The 22,993-nt window shown below is 44.7% G+C and overlaps 1 protein-coding gene across 1 annotated transcript in view; it reads left to right on the forward strand.

Annotated features, from left to right (window-relative positions):
• The window catches only part of LOXL2 (lysyl oxidase like 2), a 128,577-nt gene extending 105,584 nt beyond the window's left edge, over window positions 1-22,993 (forward strand). The window contains exons 9-14 of the mRNA XM_058194346.1: window positions 4,369-4,531; window positions 6,768-7,011; window positions 13,576-13,691; window positions 15,758-15,894; window positions 17,521-17,632; window positions 19,993-22,993. Coding sequence (XP_058050329.1) covers window positions 4,369-4,531; window positions 6,768-7,011; window positions 13,576-13,691; window positions 15,758-15,894; window positions 17,521-17,632; window positions 19,993-20,060 — 840 coding nt within the window. The 3' untranslated portion in view covers window positions 20,061-22,993. The remainder of the gene's footprint in view (window positions 1-4,368; window positions 4,532-6,767; window positions 7,012-13,575; window positions 13,692-15,757; window positions 15,895-17,520; window positions 17,633-19,992) is intronic.

Genomic DNA, 22,993 nt, shown 5'->3' on the forward strand with positions numbered 1-22,993 from the left:
ACAAGTCTACCACATATGCCCGTTTTTTGGTTACATTTCCAACATTTGCTAGACATATTTTTAAACATTTTAGGTAACCGGACAGGTGGTAGGTGAATTTATTTCATTTAATACTGCCAATCTAAAACAACTCACAGTGTTTCCGCCAAAAATAAGACTGTCTTATATTTTTTTGAACCCCGAATTAAGCGCTTGGCGTTATTTTCGAGGAGGTCTTGTTATTTGGGGGCGCGTGGAGCAAGACGGGGCTCCTCTTGCCGTCTTACCTGATTTCCAGCTCTGTCTCCCTAACCCTAACCAGAAGAAATCGCGGGGGCTGGCTGCGCATGCGTTTAAATATTTTCGGGGAGGGCTTATTTTCGGGAAAAAGTTTATTTTCAGGGGAGGGCTTAATTTTGAGGAAACACAGTCATGTTTTCAGTGGCTTCCACTTCTGAAAAAGTGGGTTGGCCCTTCTTGGGTCCTGGAAGTCTTTTAAATTGGCTTGAATCTTGCACAAAGATATGTGTCGTAAATACATCAGCAAGACAGGGAAGTAATTTACAAGCTATACCAGGAACAATTTTCAGTTCTGCTGAATCAAATTTTATGGCTCTTTAGCCACTCAGAAAAGCTTCCTGGCTGCCAAATGTTATTGCAAAGATGAGTCGAGAGTCATGTTGATTTCTTATCCTATCCAGCTGACGATATGATTGATAATTTGAAGTAAAAAACAGTACAGAAGCTGGCAAAGTAGTCGTTTTCAATAGGTCCAATTATTGGCACAAGTATCCAGTAATCATATTATTTATGCCAAGTCTCAAAAGCCAAGCACATCCCTCCACCAAAACTCTTTTGAGCCCTGATTCAAATATTGCATTAACCGGCTGGAATCTTGGGGAACATAATATCACTTTCTAGATCAGGGGTCTCCAACCTTGGCAACTTTAAGACTTGTGGACTTCAACTCCCAGAATCCCTCAGCCAGCTTTGCTGAGTCTTAAAGTTGCCAAGATTGGAGACCCCTGTTCTAGATTAGAACAACTGAACCATGGTTTGGATTCTGAACCTCACTTTTCTCATAAAGTATTCCCAAAGAGGCAGAGTCTACTTTGGTCATTGCTTTGCTTCTCCGTTGTTGTTAAGATCTGACTCAACCAATCCTTCCAGGCCATATTCGCAACGAGACTTCTTTAACAAGATTTGTTAAAGAACAAGTGGAAGACTTTGAAATGAAAGGGACGAAATTGCAAGATGTCAGCAACCACGCTATTCTCAGTTTAGAACCAATTTGTTCCCCCATGCATTAAGGCAGGGGTCTCAAACTCGATTTCACTGAGGGCTGCATCGGGGTTGTGTTTGACCTCAGAGGACTGGGGGGTCGTGGCCATGGTGGGTGTGACATGGGACTGGTATCTGGGCACTTGTAGTGGCCAAGTGCTAAGGCAGGGCTTCCCTGAGACCCTTCCTCACTCTCATTATAACCTATCTTCCTTCCTTCCTTCCTTCCTTCCTTCATTCATTCATTCATTCATCCATTCCTTTTCCCTCCCTCTTCATTCTCCTTTCTTCTTCCTTCCCCTCTTTCCCTCTTTCCTTCTTTTTCCTTCCTTGCTCTCTTCCCATCTTCCCATCTTTTTCTTTCCTCTTTCCCTTTCTCCTTTCCTGTCCCTTCTTGCCTGCTCAAATGTAAAAGGGGATACATTTCTCCTATTCTTTTGTTTTTAAGTTGTTTCGATAGCCCTCTACCAATGAAAACAGAGCCCAGGGGAAGTGGGGGTGCACACAGCAGAGGCACCGCGGGCTAGACCTTTGCTGTTTCCAAGGCAGCTCCTTGGGCCAGATCTAAGCACCCCGCAGGTTGGATCTGGTCCGTGGGCCTTGACTTTGACATCCCTGCATTAAGCCATTTTCTGTGTTTCTATTTAAGACAGGAGTCTCCAATCTCGGCAACTTTACAACGTGTGGACTTCAACTCCCAGAATTCCTCAGCAAAGCAAAACTGGCTGAGGAATTCTGGGAGTTGAAGTCCACAAGTCGTAAAGTTGCCGAGGTTGGAGACCCCTGGTCCAAGATGCTCCTTTCCAACTGACAAGGAATTTCTTTCCTCTGATAATGGAGCAGCTGTTTACAAAAATCATCTCCTGGACCTTTTATCAGGTTTGTCAGTCGACCATTACAATTGCTGGGATACCTTACTGATTAAAAAAAACCCAAAAAACTCTGCCAGCTGGAGGGAAGGTTTTGGCAGTATTCCATATAGTGAGTGTTGTTACGCTTGTCCAGAATGTGCTACTGAGTCAGTTGCTCATATTTTTACACTGCTGCATCTTTATGATTTTTGGCTCGCAGCCTTCATATATCCACTTCTTCTTGGCTGTGTTGTTTGGCCAGAACCTAGAAATTGTTCACCTTATACTTTCAGACTCTTTATTGAAGATTTCCAGGAACGTTGCCAAGTTCGGCTCCATCATTCTGGCTAAGTATTACAAGGTTTGAGGCTTAGCTTATACTTTAGAGGGTCGTATGGACAAACTCAACTGTGCTGGAACATTTGCTTCAATTTCCTTTGTTTTATTACATCCCGTATGGTGCTTTACGTTGCTTGCATTTTTTCGACATACAACCATTTCACGTTTTATTTGGTCTTAGAATAGAATAGAATAGAATAGAATTTTTTATTGGTCAAGTGTGATTGGACACACAAGGAATTTGTCTTGGTTAATATGCTCTCAGTGTACATAAAAGAAAAGATACGTTCATCAAGGTACGACATTTACAACACAATTGATGGTCAATATATCAATATAAATCATAAGGATTGCCAGCAACAAGTTATAGTCATATAGTCATAAATGGAAAGAGATGGGTGATGGGAACTATGAAACGATTAATAGTAATGCAGATTCAGTAAATAGTCTGACAGTGTTGAGGGAATTATTTGTTTAGCAGAGTGATGGCCTTCGGGGGAAAAACTGTTCTTGTGTCTAGTTGTTCTGGTGTGCAGTGCTCTATAGTGTCGTTTTGAGGGTAGGAGTTGAAACAGTTTATGTCCAGGATGTGAGGGATCTGCAAATATTTTCACAGCCCTCTTCTTGATTCGTGCAGTATACAGGTCCTCAATGGAAGGCAGGTTGGTAGCAATTATTTTTTCTGCCTCAGTAAAGACTATACATCAATAAAGGAAGGAAGGGATCGCCTGCTCCAAAGTAGGCAGGAAATCTGAATTTGAATTAAATTTGAATTTGAATTTTCGAATCCTGGCCTTGAAATTAATTATTCTCCTAAGCAACGGGTGTCAAACTGGTGGCCCATGGGCGGATGCATCACACACAGGCCACGCCCACCCCAGCTCTGCAAAGTGGAGAAATGTCACAAAACATCACGTGGTGGCAATGTGACGTGGTGAATTTGATACCCATGTCCTAAACTATCTGATGTGGATGCTGAAAAAATAAGAAGATTGTTAGGCAATAAGCTGGTCATTGTTGTGGTCTGCCAGCAGCCTGCGGAGCTGGCAACAGAGTCGGACAGCGATCAGGCTGAGGAAGAACATGGGCCAGTCCTGGAGGTTGGAGAAGGCCCGGATGAGGACTCTGTGTCGGAGGCAGAGGTGGGGCCAGGGCCATTGGGGAGTGAGGTGCGGATTCCAGAGCCTCCGGAGGCTGACAGTAGTGAGGCAGAGGAACAGGAGGAGCCTGTTCCTAATGCACTCATGAGAAGAGCTGCCAGAAGGCAAGAGCAGATCAAGCAAAGAGGATGACTCGGGAGTAGGGCCAAGAGATGATTGGCCCCTCCCATAAGGCTTAAAAGACCAGCAATGGCGTTTGGGCTCTTTGCCGGAAAGCAACGTTAATAGCTTTGTCTTGTTGCATTTGTTTCGTATTGGCATCTTCTAAACTTTTGCCAAGAAACTCCTTTGGCAGTTTGCCTAATTGGACCAAGGTTGGTGATAAGGCTGAGGAATTGTATTGGAAGGAATTTGCTTTAATTTAGTTTGGACTACGCTGAGAATGAGTTAATTCTCAGCTGTGCTAATAAAGTTTGTTTTTACATTGACTGAGTTTCCTACTACCTACTTGGGGCTGGGTCACAACAGTCATCAGGCCCCCAAGTTGGAAAAAACAAAACTAACATTCAGCGATTCCAGAGGTTACTGAAGTGGGAAAGATGGTTTAAGACAAGGGTCTCCAACCTTGGTCCCTTTAAGACTGGTGGACTTCAACTCCCAGAGTCCCTCAGCCAGCAAAGCTGGCTGAGGAACTCTGAGAGTTGAAGTCCACAAGTCTTAAAGGGACCAAGGTTGGAGACCCCTGGTCTAAGACATATTACAAAGCATCTATACTTAATCACCTTCCTTTTTTTTTTTTTTTTGTTATTTCTTACTAGGAGACCTGGTATTGGTATGGAGACACTGGTGCAGATAACGTGGTCATGAGTGGGATGAAATGCTCCGGTACAGAAATGGCTTTGTTCCACTGCCCACATGATGCCAAGGTCTCCTGCCCCAAGGGAGGCGGACGCCATGCAGCTGGTGTTTCCTGTACAGAAAGTAAGCACTTTCGGCTTCCTTGGCTCACATCTGGACCACAGTTTATCTAAACTGCCGTCAAGCATGATCATGTTTTGAGTGCTTTTATTGGGTTTAACCGGGGCGATTGCTAACATGACTTCTCCATACCTTGGTTATGGTGACATAGCAAGCAAAAGAAATTGATTTTGAAACCAATTTAAAAGGTAAAGGTTCCCCTCACACATATGTGCTAGTCATTCCCAACTCTAGGAGGCCGTGCTCAACTCCATTTCAAAGCCGAAGAGCTAGCGCTGTCCAAAGATATCTCCGTGGTCATGTGGCCGGCCTGACTCAATGCCAAAGGTGTACAGAATGCTGTTGCCTTCCCACCAAAAGTGGTTCCTATTTTTCTACTTGCATTTTTATACATGCTTTCGAACTGCTAGGTTGGCAGAAGCTGGGACAAGGAACGGGAGCTCACCCTAGGGATTCGAACCGCTGAACTGCCGACCTTTCGATCGACAAGCTCAGCGTCTTACCCACTAAGCCACCGCATCCCCTTGAAACCAATTAATGATGTTCAATTAATCAATTAATGAATCTTCAATTAATTAGTCAATAGTAAACAATTAATCAATGGAATATCTCTTTACCCGGAGTTGTAGGTTCTCCATCACAGGAGGTTTTCAAGACTAGATTAGGTAACTATTTGACCGGGATGATTTAAGTCTCCTGCCTTGAAGCAGGGTTGGAATAGAAGACCTCTTCTAGCCCTATAATTCTATTGTTCAATATTTCAGGGAGAAATCTGGATTCTAAACTCAAAACTGCTTCACGTTTTTAATATTCTAATACCATGTGTCCGTGTGGTTTACTTAATGGAAAAGATTGCCCACTTTAGAGTTTCAATTTTCCAGATGAGATCATACCTTTGGGAGTTCTTGATACCTCCCATTCAAGTTCTAAACAAGATCTAACCTCCCAAGCTTTCTCTGATCAGCCAAAGTGAGCCAAGTGCTGCAGTTTGCCCCGGCAAATGTATTGTCCTGCCATCTGAATTAATCTAAAAATTTCCTTGAGCTGAGCTTCTCTCCTGGTGTCAGAAGGTCACCTCCCAGATAGATTTATCGACAACATTATAAAAACACTTTGCTGGTGCCTTCCTCTGATAATAATGTGTCCCTATCACATCACCTTCCATTAATGGAAGCAAGCTCTGATAGGAGTCCTAACCAGGGGTGAAATTCACTTACCTTCCCTACCGGTTCGCAAATGTGAGAGCGTGCGTTTCCTCCACGCATATGCAGAGCCTTCTGCGCATGTGTTGAGAGTCAAAAACGGGACATTATGATGTCCGGGCCTCCCACCGCAGATGCTACCAGTTTGCCCAAACCGGATAGAACTAACTGAATTTCACCACTGGTCCTAACCCTACCTTAAGATGCACACGGGTCTTGAAAAGTGTCTTGGGAAACCTTCCATTTTTCAAGGCCGTCTACAACAGGGGTCTCCAACCTTAGCAACTTTAAGACTCATGGACTTTAACTCCCAGAATTACTCAGCCAGCAAAGCCACGAGTCTTGAAGTCCACGAGTCTTAAAGTTGCTAAGGTTGGAGACCCCTGATCTACAAATCCTTCAGCGGAAATAATCAGAGGAGAAAAGCGAAGTCCTTTGTCGTGTCCCACTCCTCCGCTGACGGCCGGGTCAGGGAAATCCGAATCAGGCTTGCCTCTGCAGCTCTGCCCAAAGTCCTAGCAAAGTCCTCAGAGCAGGCAGGAGACCAGAAAGTGACTTCAGCAAGATAAGTTCGACTTTGCCTGACTCAGAGACTGCCAGAAAGCAGATCCTTTATATAGGCCATGGGGTGTGGCTCCATGACTCAGCACTCATTAAGGCCTGCCCCTCCCTTCCTTCTGTTGCCTCCGCCTATCCAGTCTTCTGATGCGAGGGTCACTCCAATCAGCAGCTGTTGGAAATAAACTTTCCTCAGGCTCACATGCTGTGGAGGAGGGGGAGGGGTCTAGCTGCTCCGTTTGCCTGGGCATGGAGCCAGGGCTGGGGCCGGGGATTGCTCCCTCCTCTGCAGCCTGCTTGGGCATGGAGCCAGGGCTGGGACCGGGAGGTGCCCCCTCCTCTTCAGCTTGTCTGGGCATGGAGCCAGGACTGGGGCCGGGAGGCATACATTCCTCCGTGTTCGGGAGCAGATAAGAAGGCCCCGGCTGCTGCGAGAGCGAGCAAGACACAACATCCTTACTCTCCATTCATGTCTGCAGCTGCAGCTGATCTCGTCCTCAATGCCAAGGAAGTAGAACAAACATCCTACCTGGAGGACCGCCCCATGCATGTGCTGCAGTGCGCCATGGAGGAGAACTGCCTGGCCACCTCCGCGGTCAACACCTCGGTGACCTCCGGTTACAGGAGACTCTTCCGCTTCTCCTCCGAGATCCATAATAACGGGCAGGCTGACTTCCGTCCCAAAACGGGCCGGCATGCTTGGATCTGGCACGAATGCCACAGGCAAGTCTTGCTTTCTGTCTTCGCTTTTTGTAGAACAGGAAGGAAGGAAAAAAGTGAAATGCTGACATCAACTCATGCAGGGTCACCAACACAGACCTGCAAGTCAAAAACGGATTCTAAGCGTGAATTAAAATACTGGTGGCCGTGCCCGTTGGTTCAAAGTCAAACTCAACAAGGCCAGGAGCACATTTCTGACCTACTCACATCTCCCTCGAAGCCGTAATTTCATTCGCTGTGGTTTAAACATGGCTGGCTGGGGAATTCTGGGAGTTGAAGTCAGGGGTGGGCTTCAAAAATTTTAGCAAGGGGTTCTCTACCCGGTTGCTGGGTGGGTGTGGCTATGGTGGGTGTGGCCTAGTCAGCCTCCTGTACCACAGCAGGAAGGTGGTTTTTGCCGTCCCCGGGCCCTGGAGGCTTTCCTCGAGCCTCCAGGAGGGTGAAAACGGTCTCCCCAGGCCTTGGAGGCCCTCTGGAGGCTAGGAACAGGCCCGTTTCTGGCCTTCCCAAACTTCAGATAGGCCGATTTTTCACCCTCCCCAACCCTCCGTGCGTGCCCTGCACTTACCTGCATCCAAAACGGGCCACCTGGGGACTCCTGGGAGGAGTGGGGGAGGGGGAGGCCAGCCAGGAGTGGGATTTGGGGGTTCTCCGAACTACACAGAATCTTAGCTAGAGGTTCTCCCGAACCCCTGCGAACCCCTAGGAGCCCACCCCTAGCTGAAGTCCACAAGTCTCAAAAGTTGCCAAGTTTGGGGAGCCCTGGTTTAAAATGCCGCGGTTGGGTTTCATTGTTCCCCAAGCTAATTGTGTTATGACGTAGCACAGGGAGGGAATCCTGCCAGTTCCGTATGAATCTACGCAGGCCCTTTTTGGATGATTCCAGATTTGAGGTCCATCTCACGCTGTTGATTCCGAATTGGCTGATCTTTTCCGAAACTACTGAACATATTTTGAATCGCTGACCCCGAAGCCTAAGAGTATCTCAATCAAGCAGGTTAATAGCACCAGTTGATCAAGCTTCTCAAACCAACAAACATAGCTCTTGATGTGGCCTCTTTCTATTTAACCTCACAATGTCCTTTCTATTAACACTCGTTTCCTTTCTGGACTTTCTGAAAAGTTCAAATTAAGTGAGGCAGCTACAATTGATCAGTCGGCTGAAACCAGTTTGTTTATAGACAGGGATACCTGCTCAATTCCTCTACAGTATTTCTGGTCCATAAACAGCATAAGATAAACACCTTCCTGAGCAAGCGGACATATTTTAGGAACAGTTAGCATTTATGTTTGACTTTTTCACACTGGAAAATCGCTCAGGCATCCAACTTCAAAGCAAATAGTTTGGACTTCTTAACAGCTCTCCGTATTTTCCATTTGCGGGCTGTGGAATTCTATTCATGATCCAGAATGGGGTGGGTTGTAGGGTTCCACTGAAAAGCAGGTAAAAGAGAAACCCAAGAATGTGTGGCAAAAGAAAATTATTATAGCAACTCTGAGTCAGTTTAAAAAAAAAAAAAAAAAAAGGTTTCCTTTTAAAAAAATTCTTTCCCCCACATGCAAGTAGATTAAACAGATCGATGTATCATCTCCCTGATACTGAATTCCAGGTGTTTAATGCCCTCTGTGGTTTATTTTCTCAGGTGCAAAGCAGCTAACTCTACCTTGCAGTTCCTTAGTTTCCCACAACTTATACCAGGATGTGCTTGCTTTCTGATTCTACACTTGGTTTTTGCACAAGCAAGTTCACAATCTCTGGGCAGCTGTTGCACAAATTAAAAATTAAAACCTCTTCCAAGATGCCAGGATCTCTTTCAATATTTGACAGAAGGGATTATTACAACGTACCTGATGCTTATAAACCCACTCTTGTAAGCATAAATTCCATGTTGATCAAAAAGGCTCAAATATTCATACAATATGTCCCAGAGGTGCTTTTTCAAATGGCAACTGGATTTTCTTTTCCCTTGAAGACGTTTCGCTTCTCATCCAAGAATCTTCGTCAGTTCTGATTGAATGGTGGAGAATGGCTGGATTTATATTCCTTGCAGTCATCTGGTCGTTAGCATTCTTTCTGAGAGTTGTTGAGGCCACTTGGAGGTTTATCTGTGCCCTCAGAGCAGGGGTGAAATCCAGCAGGTTCTGACAGGTTCTGGAGAACCGGTAGCGGAAATTTTGAGCAGTTCGTAGAAGCGGCAAATACCACCTCTGGCTGGTCCCAGAGTGGGGTGGGAATGGAGATTTTGCAATATCCTTCCCCCAGGAGTGGGGTGGGAATGGGGATTTTGCAGTATCCTTCCCCTGCCATGCCCACCAAGCCATGCCCACAGAACCGGTAGTAAAAAAAAATTGGATTTCACTCTGCCTCATGGTCAAGGAAAAAACAAAGGAAGTCCAGTTCCCTTTTGAGAAAGCATTTTTGGGACAACGAAGTCCTGGATGACTGAGAATCTCCATAGATATTCACTCAATATTTTTGTTTTGGGGAAGGAACCATAGCTCAGTTCCAGAGTCCCACATTTAGTTGGGGATCAATTTCAAACATTCAAGTATCAGATGAGGGGAAAATTTTCCTTCCAGGAAGATTTCTGAAACATGGTTGTAAGTCAGAGGTAGTATCAAGTAGTGCCACTTCAGGTAGTATCCTGGTTGGACAAATAACTTGACAACTGAGAGAGCTTTCTGATATAGGGGTCTCCAACCTTGGTTACTTTAAGACTTGTGGACTTCAACTCCCAGAGTTCTGGGAGTTTAAGTCCACAAATCTTAAAGTAACCAAGGTTGAAAATCCGTGTTCTAATACGTGAGACCGTTAAATCTGTGAAAGAAATTCAGGTTTGTGCAAATTGCCAGCAGTGTAACGCTCAAAGATTGGGCCCCAAAGCACCACCATCCCTCTAAATGCAATCTGTAGGCTTCCCCCCACCCCAACAAACTATTTTGACAAACAAAAATGCAAAGACTTCCATCTTGCAAGTTTGCCGAATTTTGTAAAACGTCAGGATTCTTTCATGACGCCTCATGAGGTTTCAGGAAAGAACACCAAAATCTTGTCGGATTTAAGTCAAGCACGTCCTTCCAAATTAGAGTGTCCGTTTTGTTGTTGTTGCTGTTGTTTGTTTGCTTACTTGGTTTCTGACCAATTTCTTTAAAGAAGGCGGTAATCCCAATCAATCCTAGCAAGTTGATTCATTCTCTGTTATCTTAGCATAAATCGGTAGACAATATTGATTTCTTTACTTAAGTGGTTTTCTGCACCGTTCCAGAATGGAGCACACATTACAGATTTGGTCTACAACCGCATTATCATAATATACAATACACCAGAGAGGGTATTCAACCGGTTCTGACCAGTTCTGGAGAACCGGTAGTGGAAATTTTGTGTAGTTCAGAGAACCAGTAAATACCACCTCTGACTGGCCCCACCCCCATCTATTCTCTGCCTCCCGAGTCCCAGCTGATCAGGAAGAAATGGCGATTTTGCAGTAACCTTCCCCGGAATGGGGAGGGAATGGAGATTTTACAGTATCCTTCCCCTGGAGTAGGGTGGGAATGGAGATTTTACAGTATCCTTCCCCTGCTATGCCCACCAAGCCATGCCATGCCACGCCACACCCACCAAGCCACGTCCACAGAACAGGTAGTAAAAAAATTTTTAATCCCACCACTGCAACACACATAGCAGGAATAGAATAGAAATCTATAAATATATAAACCTAGCGCAGAATTAAGTCTAAGATTTACCACGTACAAAGGACATATAAATTGCAGCGATGCCCTCAAAACTTTGGAAAACAAAATAAACGAAGAGTACAAAACAGGTTGCAGTGAACATCCCTGCAAAAGGTACAGGAGTCCCTTCGTAACCATCTGCTAAAATCTATGCTGATGAAAAGAAGGCCAGGCAGGATAAATAGGAGCAGATGGTTCTTCCAAGGCATCAACCCGCAAGCTATTTAAACTTTTAAAGCTTAACTAAAGCTCTGAATTAGGCCTCCCACCAAGTGAGTACTGTACCTGATGGGGGTTTATCTCCCTGGAGGTGAGCTCACTGTTTAGTTTGATCAAGGGTGTTGGTGGAGCACTGCTGGGTTGAGTTTGTTCCAAATTATGAATTGAGCTTCGAGAAAAGCACATTTCTGAGCAGGACAATTGCAGCTTTAGCAGGCACCTAACCAGGAATGAAATATAAAATTTGTTACTACCGGTTCTGTGGGTGTGGCTTGGTGAGGAGGGGTGTAATGTGACTGGGTGGGCATGGCCAACTTTTTTTTTTTTTTACTTTGAAAAGCATTTTTTCCTACAACCTCTTTGGCCAAAGAGCTTGTAGAAAACATGCTTTTTAAAGGGTTCTGATGACCAGGCAACTCAGCTGGGATCGCCAGAGGAAAAAAAGCTTTTAAAGGGTTCTGGCGATCCCAGCTGAGTTGTTTATCACAGAACCTTTTAAAAGCATTCTACAAGAGGTTGTAGAAAAAATGCTTTTAAAAGGTTCTGACAATCCCAGCTGAGCCGGGCGATCATCAGAGGCTTTTTTTTTTTTTACTTTTAAAAGCATTTTTTTGGCCGAAGAAAAAATGCTTTTAAAAGTAAAAAAAAAAACCCTCTGATGATTGCGCAGCTCAGCCGGGCATGGGGGTGGGGCAGGGATTTTTGCTACCGGTTCTCTGAACCACCTGCCGCCATCGCTACTGGATCGGGAAATCCGAATCGGGAGCTTTTCATCCCTGGTTCTAAGGCATAATCCTCTTAGTTTTTGAAGACAGCCTTGAGGTTGACAGCAATGGACTTGAGACTTTGATGTCACATGAATTCAATTGTATTATTGCTTAGGACAAAATAACAGGATCCCCCCAAAATGCATTCCATATGGTATTTATTTCCTTCTTCTAGACCAGGGGTCTGCAAACTTGGCTCTTTTAAGACTTGTGGATTTCAACTCCCAGAGTTTTAGGCCCAGTACTCTTCAACATCTTCATCAATGACTTGGACGAGGGGATAGATGGGGAACTCATCAAATTTGCAGATGACACCAAGCTGGCAGGAATAGCCAACACTCCAGAAGATAGGCTCAAGTTACAGAAAGATCTTGACAGACTTGAACATTGGGCGCTATCTAACAAAATGAAATTCAACAGTGAAAAAAGTAAGGTTCTACATTTAGGCAAAAAAAACAAAATGCACCGGTACCGTATATGTGGCACCTTGCTCAATAGTAGTACCTGTGAGAGGGATCTTGGAGTCCTAGTGGATAACCATTTAGATATGAGCCAGCAGTGTGCAGCAGCTGCTAAAAAAGCCAACACAGTTCTGGGCTGCATAAACAGAGGGATAGAATCAAGATCACGTGAAGTGTTAGTGCCACTTTATAATGCCTTGGTAAGGCCACACTTGGAATATTGCATCCAGTTTTGGTCGCCACGATGTAAAAAAGATGTTGAGACTCTAGAAAGAGTGCAGAGAAGAGCAACAAAGATGATTAGGGGACTGGAGGCTAAAACATATGAAGAACGGTTGCAGGAACTGGGAATGTCTAGTTTAATAAAAAGAAGGACTAGGGGAGACATGATAGCAGTGTTCCAATATCTCAGGGGTGCCACAAAGAAGAGGGAGTCGGGCTGTTCTCCAAAGCACCTGAGGGTAGAACAAGAAGCAATGGGTGGAAACTGATCAAAGAAAGAAGCAACTTAGAACTAAGGAGAAATTTCCTGACAGTTAGAACAATTAATAAGTGGAACAACTTGCCTTCAGAAGTTGTGAATGCTCCAACACTGGAAATTTTTAAGAAAATGTTGGATAAACATCTGACTGAGATGGTGTAGGGTTTTCTGCCTGGGCAGGGGGTTGGACTAGAAGGCCTCCAAGGTCCCTTCCAACTCTGTTGTTATGTTATGTTATGTTATGTTATGTTATGTTATGTTATGTTATGTTATGTTATGTTATGTTATGTTATGTTATGTTATGTTATGTTATGTTATGTTATGTTATGTTATGTTATGTTAAGTTCCTCAGCCAGCTTTGAAGTCCACAAGTCTTAAAAGAGCCAAGTTTGCAGACCCCTGCTCTAGACTAATATCACCAAGCTGGAATTCATCCGGTAAATAGTCACATTTGGGAGATGTTTTCATCTGAATGAAAAGCATTTATCGTTAACCAGTAGTAAATTTCGTTAAGCATTGGCTAGAGCTTCCAGGTAGCCCTAATATAGTATTTTAGTGAAAAAAGAAATTCTCTGCATGCATATGTGGTAGGGGAGATACTAGAGTCATGATAAACTGCCATTCTGGTGTGTCTAAAACAACCAACAATCGGATATGCTGTGATTATATCATGTCTAGATTCACCAGCCTTAACCATGATTTGCTAACTAAGCTGAGTTTATCAATAGAAGAAAATGGTTGTAGCTCAGGGTTGAATAGTGGGGTGTTTGGTGCTCTCTGAGCTTGGTGGTTTACTTGCAGATATTTCATTACCCAACCAGGTAACATAATCAGCGCTGAGTTTACACAAGACATCAAATCTTCATTGACAGCCTTCCGAAATTTGCTTCCTTTCTGGCTTCCACAGGCATTACCACAGCATGGAAGTCTTTGCCCACTACGATCTGCTGGATAGCAACTGGACGCAAGTTGCCGAAGGCCACAAGGCCAGCTTTTGCCTGGAGGACAGTGACTGCATAGACGGTACATGTGTTTCTAACGTTATTTCAGTGCATTGGTAATATGTCAGTTGATTAGCACTCCTTAATCCCAGTCGTTTTCCCTCTTAACACCAGCATAGAAAATACATCGAAGGCTGAGTCGCCGAGAACATTATGAGCCAGGGTGGCGCAGTGGTCAGAATGTAGTACTGCAGGTGACTTCTGCTGACTGCCGGCTGACTGCAATTTGGCAGATCAAATCTCGCCTGGCTCAAGGTCGACTCAGCCTTCCGTCCTTCCGAAGTCGGTAAATTGAGGACCCAGATTGCTGGGGACAATATGCTGACTCTGTAAACCGCTTAGAGAGGGCTGTAAAGCACTGTAAAGCAGTATATAAGTCTAAGTGCTATGGCTATTGCTATTAAAACCAAATGGAGAACCAACCTGTCACCATCCATTGTTCAATTTATCCAGAAATCAGGCTGAGGAATGGTCAGACATTCCTGGGAATTAATCTTTAAAGATGAAACTTTCCCCTTCAGAATGAAGAAGCAAGGGGTTCTCTGCCCGGTTGCTGGGTGGGCATGACCTAGTCAACCTCCTGCACCATGGTGGGCAGGGCATTTTTGCCCTCCCTGGGCTCTGGAGGCAAGCCTCCGGGAGGGCTAAGACGGCCTCCCCAGTCTCTGGAGGCCCTCTGGAGGTCGGAAACAGACCCGTTTCTGGCCTTCCCGAACTTCCGGTAGGCCCATTTTTTTGCCCTCCCCGAGCCTCCACACACGCCCTGCACTTACCTGCATCCAAAACGGGCCACATGGGGACTCCTGGGAGGGGTGGGGTAGGCAGGGGGCCTACCAGGTGTGGGATTTGGGGGTTCTCTGAACTGCACAGAATCTTAGATAGAGGTTCTCCCGAATCCCTGTGAACCCCCAGCAGCCCACTCCTGGTTCTAGGCACTCATTCCTGTGGATATAGGAAACTGCTTTATGTTAAAATCAGAACGGTGGCCCAGTCTGATTTAGTATATCTCTGTTGAAGTGAGCAAGATCTAAGGCTTCGCCCTCCAAGCCTTCTCTTCCTTCTGCCAAAGTCTGTATGCAACATCTCCTCCCAAGTCAACTGCCATTGCATAACCTCTTTTTTGGAGATACCATTGAACGGGATATTTAATTACATGCTCTGTCTATGGAGATTCTCAATCATCCAGGTCATGGTGGTTCCAAATGTGCTTTTTCCAAAAAGCAACTGGACTTTCTTGGTTGTTGGTTTTTTTTCCCCCATTTGGAAATGTTCTCTTCTCATCCAAGAAACTTCTTCAGTTCTTTCTCCAAAAAACCAAGAAAGTCCTGTTGCTGTTTTGGAAGAAGCACCTTTGGGGTAATAATGACATGATATGCTTCAACCTTCAGGGGGAAAAAAAGACGTGACAAGTGACTTCCCCTAACTTTTTAAAATGGGGGCCATCGGTCCTTGCGTAGAAGTGGGTTTCCTGCTGCATAGCCCACATTCCTATTGCTATGCTCATCTAAAGCAGGGGTCTCCAATTTTGGCAACTTTAAGACTTGTGGACTTTGAATTCCTCAGAATTCTGGGAATCGAAGTCCACAAGCAAAGCTGGCTGAGGAATCCTGGGAGTCGAAGCCCACAAGCAAAGCTGCCTGAGGAATCCTGGGAGTCGAAGCCCACAAGCAAAGCTGGCTGAGGAATCCTGGGAGTCGAAGCCCACAAGCAAAGCTGGCTGAGGAATCCTGGGAGTCGAAGCCCACAAGCAAAGCTGGCTGAGGAATTCTGGGAGTCGAAGCCCACAAGCAAAGCTGCCTGAGGAATTCTGGGAGTCGAAGCCCACAAGCAAAGCTGCCTGAGGAATTCTGGGAGTCGAAGCCCACAAGCAAAGCTGGCTGAGGAATTCTGGGAGTTGAAGCCCACAAGCAGAGCTGCCTGAGGAATTCTGGGATTTGGAGTCCACAAGTCTTCAAGTGGCCAAGGTTGGAGACCCCTGGGCTATAGCATTATCCACAACTCACTTCTCTTATTGCTGTTTAGTTAAAACACCATCATGCCTTCCAAAACGTTGATACTACCATACCTTTGTACTGACTTCCTTCTTAGGGGTCCAGAAGCAGTATGAATGTGCAAACTTTGGGGAGCAAGGGATCTCTGTCGGATGCTACGATGTGTATCGGCATGATATTGATTGTCAGTGGATTGACGTTACCGATCTCAAACAAGGAGACTACTTCTTCCGGGTAAGCCATGATTCCGCCAGTGAATGGCAACCATAGGCCTTGTTTGCAGAATAGAAACAACCCAGCCTCTCTCTTCACCAGCCAGTCGACTTACAACAGTTCACTTTCGTGACCATTCAAATTTACAACAGCACTGAAAAAAAGCGACTTACGGTCATTTTTCAGCAGCTACAACCTTTGCAGCACCGCCATGATCGTGCGATCAAAATTCAGACGCTTGGCAACTAGTTCATACTTATGACGGTTGCAGCGTCCCAGGGTCACATGATCGCCTTTGGCGACTTTCTGACAAGCAAAATCAATGAGGGAGCCAGATTTCAAAGCCGCGGTGGTGCAGTGGTCAGAGTGCAGTACTGCAGGCTATTTCTGCTGACTGCCGGCTGCCTGCAGCTTGGCAGATTGAATCTCACCAGGCTCAAGGATGTCTCAGCCTTCCATCCTTCCCAGGTGGATAAAATAAAAAGCCAGATTGTTGGGAGCAATATGCTGACTCTCTAAACCGCTTAGACAGGGCTGTAAAGTACTATGAAGCGGTATATAAATCTAAGTGATATTGTTATTGCTCTTCCTTCCTTTTTTCCTTCCTTCCTTCCTTCCCTCCTTCCTTCCTTTCTTCCTTCCTTCCTTCCTTTCTTCTTCCCTCCCTCCCTCCCTCCCTCCCTCCCTCCTTCCTTCCTTCCTTGCCGTCGTGGCGCAGTGGTTAGAATGCAGTACTGCAAGCTAATTCTGCCCACTGCCAGGAGTTCAATCCTGACTAGCTCAAGATTGACTCAGCCTTCCATCCTTCCAAGGTGGGTAAAACGAAGACCAGGAATATCGGGTGTGATATGCTGACTCTGTAAATCGCTTAGAGAGGGCTCTAATGCTTCTTTTTCTCTTTTTTTTTTTTATTGAAAAAGTTTTACAACAATTAAATTTTTCCCCCTCCCCCCTCCCTCCTAAACCCCCCTCCCCCCCCCGGACTTCCCAGAGCAAACACAAGGTATAGTTCCTTAAACAAAACAGTCATACATTAAATTTTTAAAATCTAACACAATTATAATCTTTCTTCTTTTTCTCTTTCCTAATCCTTCCTCACTTTTCTTCCCTATCCCCACCCCTCTTTCTCCCCACTGTCTTCCTATTTACTTTAGTATTTTGTATCTTATTTTATCTTATAACTCAATACAAATGTTAAACTAGGAAAACATTTACCATTATGAAAGGCAAAAAAAAAAAAAAAGGCGAGAACCACTAAAAGGCTGTTTTAGCTCCAGTAAATACAATGGCTTGCATCAGTTTGTGCTAGAAAATTGTCTGCTAGTGATGGCCCATCGAAGCCTCCACTTTTTACGTGTGAGGTTACGTGTGAGCCTGGCTAGATGGCTCAGTGGCTAAGATGCTAAGCTTGTCGATCAGAAAGGTCAGCATTTCGGCGGTTCGAATCCCTAGTAAAAGTCTCCTGCGTGAGCAGGGGGTTGGACTAGATGACCTCCAAGGTCCCTTCCACCTCTGTTAATGTTTGTTTTGAGGTATAAAAAGAGATGGGGCATCAACTGCATGATCAAACTAACTTTTCTTACAGGCACCCAATCAGGATTATCTCTCCAATTAGGCCACATTGAAATCCCTGTTATCTTTTCCCAGGTCGTTGTTAATCCAAACTTTGAAGTGGCAGAGTCGGATTATTCCAACAATGTTATGATATGTAACGTCAGGTATGGGTTACTACGTGTGTGGGTGTTCAACTGCCATATAGGTAAGTTTGGCTTTTACTTTTCTTTCTTTTTTTTTTATAAACGACAGCTTGCAGACGTGAGCTTTGTATCAATGAAATAGTTCTCAGCTCTTCAAGATCAGGAAACGGAGTGTAGTAACACTATCAAAACTCTACAGTTGCAGGATCTTGAAAACCTGACAAACTTTCTCCTCCCCTCTGTCTGTCTGGCTGTCTCTCTCTCTGTGTCTCTCTCTCTGTTTGTTTGTCTGTCTGTCTCTCTCTGTATAGCTCTGTGTATTTCTCTGTATGTGTGTCTTTGTGTATCTCTCTTGTCTGTGTGTGTCTCTCTGTCTCTCTCTGTGTATATCTCTCTCTGTGTGTATCTGTGTGTGTGTCTCTCTCTTCCTCTCTCTCTCTCTCTGTTTGTCTCTCTTTCTCTCTCTCTGTATAGCTCTGTGTATTTCTCTGTATGTGTGTCTTTGTGTATCTCTCTTGTCTGTGTGTGTCTCTCTGTCTCTCTCTGTGTATATCTCTCTCTGTGTGTATCTGTTTGTGTATCTGTGTGTGTGTCTCTCTCTCTTCCTCGCTCTCTCTCTGTTTGTCTCTCTTTCTCTCTCTCTGTATATCTCTGTGTATTTCTCTGTATGTATGTTTTTGTGTATCTCCCTCTGTGTATCTCTCCTTCTCTCTCTTTCTCTCTCTCTCTCTGTATTTCTGTGTGTGTGTGTATCTCTGTATGTGTGTCTCTGTGTGTGTGTCTCTCTGTCTCTCAGTGTGTGTCTCTATGTCTCCGTCTGTCTCTGTTTCTCTCTCTTTGTGTGTATCTCTGTGTGTGTCTCTCTCAGTGTGTGTGTCTCTGTCTCTGTCTCTGTTTCTCTGTCTGTGCGTGTATCTCTGTCTGTGTGTGTCTCTCTCTCTGTCTCTCAGTCTGTGTGTCTCTTTCTTTCTCTCTTTTTCTCTCTGTGTATGTGTGTATGTATATCTCTGTATGTGTCTCTCTGTCTCTCGTGTACTGAAGAGAATCAAGACAGAGCAGCCTTGAGTTTCTTTCTCACCCTACCTCTCTCAAGGCTATGCTGGCGTTTATAAAATTGCCCTCATGTTCCTTCTTTCAAACTGTCTCTGTAGTCCTCTACAATAATTGAATCGCTTGTATCAAAACAGTGTAAGAAAAAGATTTTTTTATTTTTATTTAAGCATCCAATTAATTTAATTGTTCATTTGTTAAATTGTGAGACTTTTGTGATCGAATTAGAACTGGTTCATCGGTTTCGGAAACTCCCATTTAAAAGGTCATCCTGAAATCCAGCAATATTTTTATTTTTTTTTGCACACACTGGATAAATTTCTAGGAACCCCATCATGTATCTAAAAATCCCAAATGCCAGCTGGGAAATTCATCTGTTTAGAAAAGCAAAGTTTTTTAAAAAATCAGCCTTACATGGACATTTCCCTGTGTGTTTCACTTAACAACTGCATTGATTTGTTTAACAACGGGGGCAAAAAAACGTTCATAAAATCGCGCATGACTCCAATGGAAATCCAACTGGGGTTGTGGAGGAATAATTGTGGTTATTCCTGAACTACAAGTTGAGGAACACCTGTCGTTTTTCACCTTTTGCACATAGCTATCCAAGTTGACCGTACTATTTGTCTCTTCTCTTTTTCTCTCTGTGTATGTGTGTATGTATATCTCTGTATGTGTCTCTCTGTCTCTCGTGTACTGAAGAGAATCAAGACAGAGCAGCCTTGAGTTTCTTTCTCACCCTACCTCTCTCAAGGCTATGCTGGCGTTTATAAAATTGCCCTCATGTTCCTTCTTTCAAACTGTCTCTGTAGTCCTCTACAACAATTGAATCGCTTGTATCAAAACAGTGTAAGAAAAAGATTTTTTTATTTTTATTCAAGCATCCAATTAATTTAATTGTTCATTTGTTAAACTGTGAGACTTTTGTGATCGAATTAGAACTGGTTCATCGGTTTCGGAAACTCCCATTTAAAAGGTCATCCTGAAATCCAGCAATATTTTTATTTTTTTTGCACACACTGGATAAATTTCTAGGAACCCCATCATGTATCTAAAAATCCCAAATGCCAGCTGGGAAATTCATCTGTTTTGAAAAGCAAAGTTTTTTTAAAAAAATCAGCTTTGTATGGACATTTCCCTGCGTGTTTCACTTAACAACTGCATTGATTTGTTTAACAACGGGGGCAAAAAACGTTCATAAAATCACGCATGACTCCAATGGAAATCCATTTGGGGTTGTGGAGGAATAATTGTGGTTATTCCTGAACTACAGGTTGAGGAACACCTGTCGTTTTTCACCTTTTGCACATAGCTATCCAAGTTGACCGTACTATTTGTCTCTTCTCTCTTTTTTTTTTTTCCTTTCTCACAGCCGATTCTTACTATGAACCAGACCAGAAAGAATACTTCAGGGGACTTTTGAACAATCAGGTGTTTTAACTTTAGACCCTCTGTTTAAAAAAAAAAAAAAAAAAGGAAAAAAAAAACCCCGAAGGTCTTTTCCCATGATTTCCCTAACCACTGCTCGGAAAACTGAAGTTTATCAAGCCACCAACCACGAACGTTTCACTTTAGCTCTGTAAGTTATTTTCCAAGGGTGTTACTCCAAGCCTACTTTGCAACCTTTAGCAGAAGGAAACCACAGCGGCAGACTCAAATTCCATACCATTCCAAGAGAAGGAAGGTTCTGCACTAGCTGTACGACTTCGCTTCCCTCCGCGGACTTTCAACCCTTTGCAAACTCTCACTCGCTCCCACTTGGTCCACTGCAGCGTCCGAAGAAGCACCTGACTGACAACTCAGCAAGGATTTGATGCTCAGAGTTACCTCTTTTTTTTTTTTTGAGGACTTCTCTCTCTGCCTTGGTAGTTTGTCTCGCAGACGTTCGAAAATCTGACTCTATGCCGTTGGTGGGAAGTCACTTTTCTTCACCTTAGCCTGCTCACATCTCCAAGAACATGAGTGATTATTTGATTTTAGGAGGGGGGGAAAACGGTGACACTGTCGGTAGGGCAAGGAAGGTATGGCCAGCCTAACTTCCATCTTGGTTTTAAAAACCCACTAGAATGTGAATTGTTTGAAACGCAGAAAGCCAGGGGTATCGAACTCAAGGCCCACAGGCTGACTCTGGCCCGCTGTGTGCTTAAATCCGGCTCGCGGGGCTGCCCTGGAAACAGCGAAGGGCAGGCCCCCGGTGCCTCTGCCAGCAAAAATGGAGGTAAGGAGGGCCGCATGCTCCATTTTCGTTGGCAGAGCGCTCGGGCCGCCACAGGCGCCCCCGACACGAGTGACATCGAGCTAGCCATGCCCCACCCGGCCCGCCGAAGTCAAACACAACCCTCATGCGGCCCTCAATGAAATCGAGTTTCACACCGCTGCAGTAAGCTGTTCACCTGCCTAGCCTTATCCGTGTCTTTTCCGTCCATACCACACCACCCTTAGCCACATATTTCCTTCCCGTTAATATTAAGAAATACATCAACTACACCAGAGGTGGTATTCAGCAGGTTTCTGACCAGTTGTGGAGAACTGGTAGTGGAAATTTTGAGTAATTTGGAGAACCGGTAAATACCACCTCTGACTGGCCCCGCCCCCATCTATTCTCGGCCTCCTGAGTCCCAGCTGATCAGGAGGAAATGGGGATTTTGCAGTATCCTTCCCCTGCCACGCCCACCAAGCCACGCCATGCCACGCCCACTATGCCACACCCACAGAACCATTAGTAAAAAAATTGGAATCCCACCACTGAACTATAGCAAGCTTTTCCCACGATAGATCTCCTCCCTATTCATTACGGCAAACTATTCTACGATACCTTGTAAGAATTTTTTTAAAAATGAATTTCTTAGGACACATTTTACATGGGAGTCCTTGAAGAGGTTCCAAAAATCAAGAGGGCCACTGCCAGGCATGTCATTGTAGCCATCTTGACTTTTTGATGACAACCTTGGCTTTAGCAAATGTATGGTGGTGCTAAGCACATCGGCCTCTGTTTGTTTGAGGTCATGCATTCCTGCAGGAAACCATTCCTACTTGAATATATATATATTTCGTGTTTTTAAAGGAAAGGCCTTTTACCCAGGGAGACGGTCTGTACACAGTACTTCCAAAGGAATATTTTTTAAAAAAAAGAACCCACAAGGGTTCCAGTTTTCTTAATTTTACGACTCTGTACAACAAGGAACTGCAAACTTGAGCTATATATTTGTTGCAGGGGATCAAAGTTTTATTTCTAAAATAATAATAATAGTCAGAGGTGTTTTTGGAGGTTCAAAAAGGCGAATGTGATCTTTTATCTATTTTTTTCTTTTAAGCATCGGTGACTAAAGGTAGATTGCCTCTGACCGTGAACGTTACTAGCTAATGCTGCATCAAGACTTTAAATCAGTTGTGGGTTTCACTTACATTCGCTACCGGTTCGGATCTGCGAGCACGTGCGTGTACTCGCTTCGCTCGTGCACGGCGCTTCTGCCAATGCTCAGAACCTTCTGCACACGCACAGAGCATCCGTGATGACATTCGGGCGGGTGGGCGGAGCCTCCCGTCGCCGCCACTACGGGTTCGCCCAAACCAGGGCGAACTGGTAGAAACCCACCACTACTTTAAACCCACTGTATTCGGGGACTGTATGAGAGAAGGAATTCAGTGTATCTAAAGCAGTGGTGTCAAACTCAAGGCCCGGGGTAATTAGATCTGGTTCATGGGGCCTCCCTGGAAACAGCGAAGGCCCGGCCTGTGGTGCTTCTGCCAGCGAAAACGGGCTCCCGAGCTCCGTTTTCGGCTGCCACGGCCTCCTGCAATCCTCTGCCGGCAGAGCTGAAAACGGAGCTCCGGAGCCTGTTTTCGCTGGCAGAGCACTCGGGCCACCAAAGGTGCCCCGACATGAGTGACATCAAGCTGGCCACGCCCTCTGGCCGAGCCCCCGTTCCTCCCTCCCAAGGTCAAACACAACCCTGATGCAGCCCTGAATGAACTTGAGTCTGACACCCCTGATCGAAAGCGAAAAGAAATGATTTAAAGCCTTCCCTTCTTGAAAACTCATTCCTTGGCTCCTTTAGGAAAGAAAAAAATAAATAAATCCGTAACCGGAAGAGGTGAACCACGTTATCAAAGAGTGTCTCATCCAGTACTGTGGAGATTTATGCAAACCCAAGTTCGCACAACTCTTCTTGATCAGGGACACTGTGATGTGTGTGTTTTTTTTTAAAAAAAAAATAGGCCTCCGTTCCCTTTTTCTTGCTCTCTCTGCTGATTCTTGCTTGTCAAATGAGAACTAGTCCAGACACGTTGGTTGGGAAGATAAGCTAAGAGGATTTTAAAATGGTATTTTGCACAGGTATAAGTGTTGTATGAATAAACTGAGATTATGCTGA

This window comes from Ahaetulla prasina, chromosome 9 (assembly GCF_028640845.1).
Source record: "Ahaetulla prasina isolate Xishuangbanna chromosome 9, ASM2864084v1, whole genome shotgun sequence".
In the NCBI taxonomy this organism is placed as follows: domain Eukaryota; kingdom Metazoa; phylum Chordata; class Lepidosauria; order Squamata; family Colubridae; genus Ahaetulla; species Ahaetulla prasina.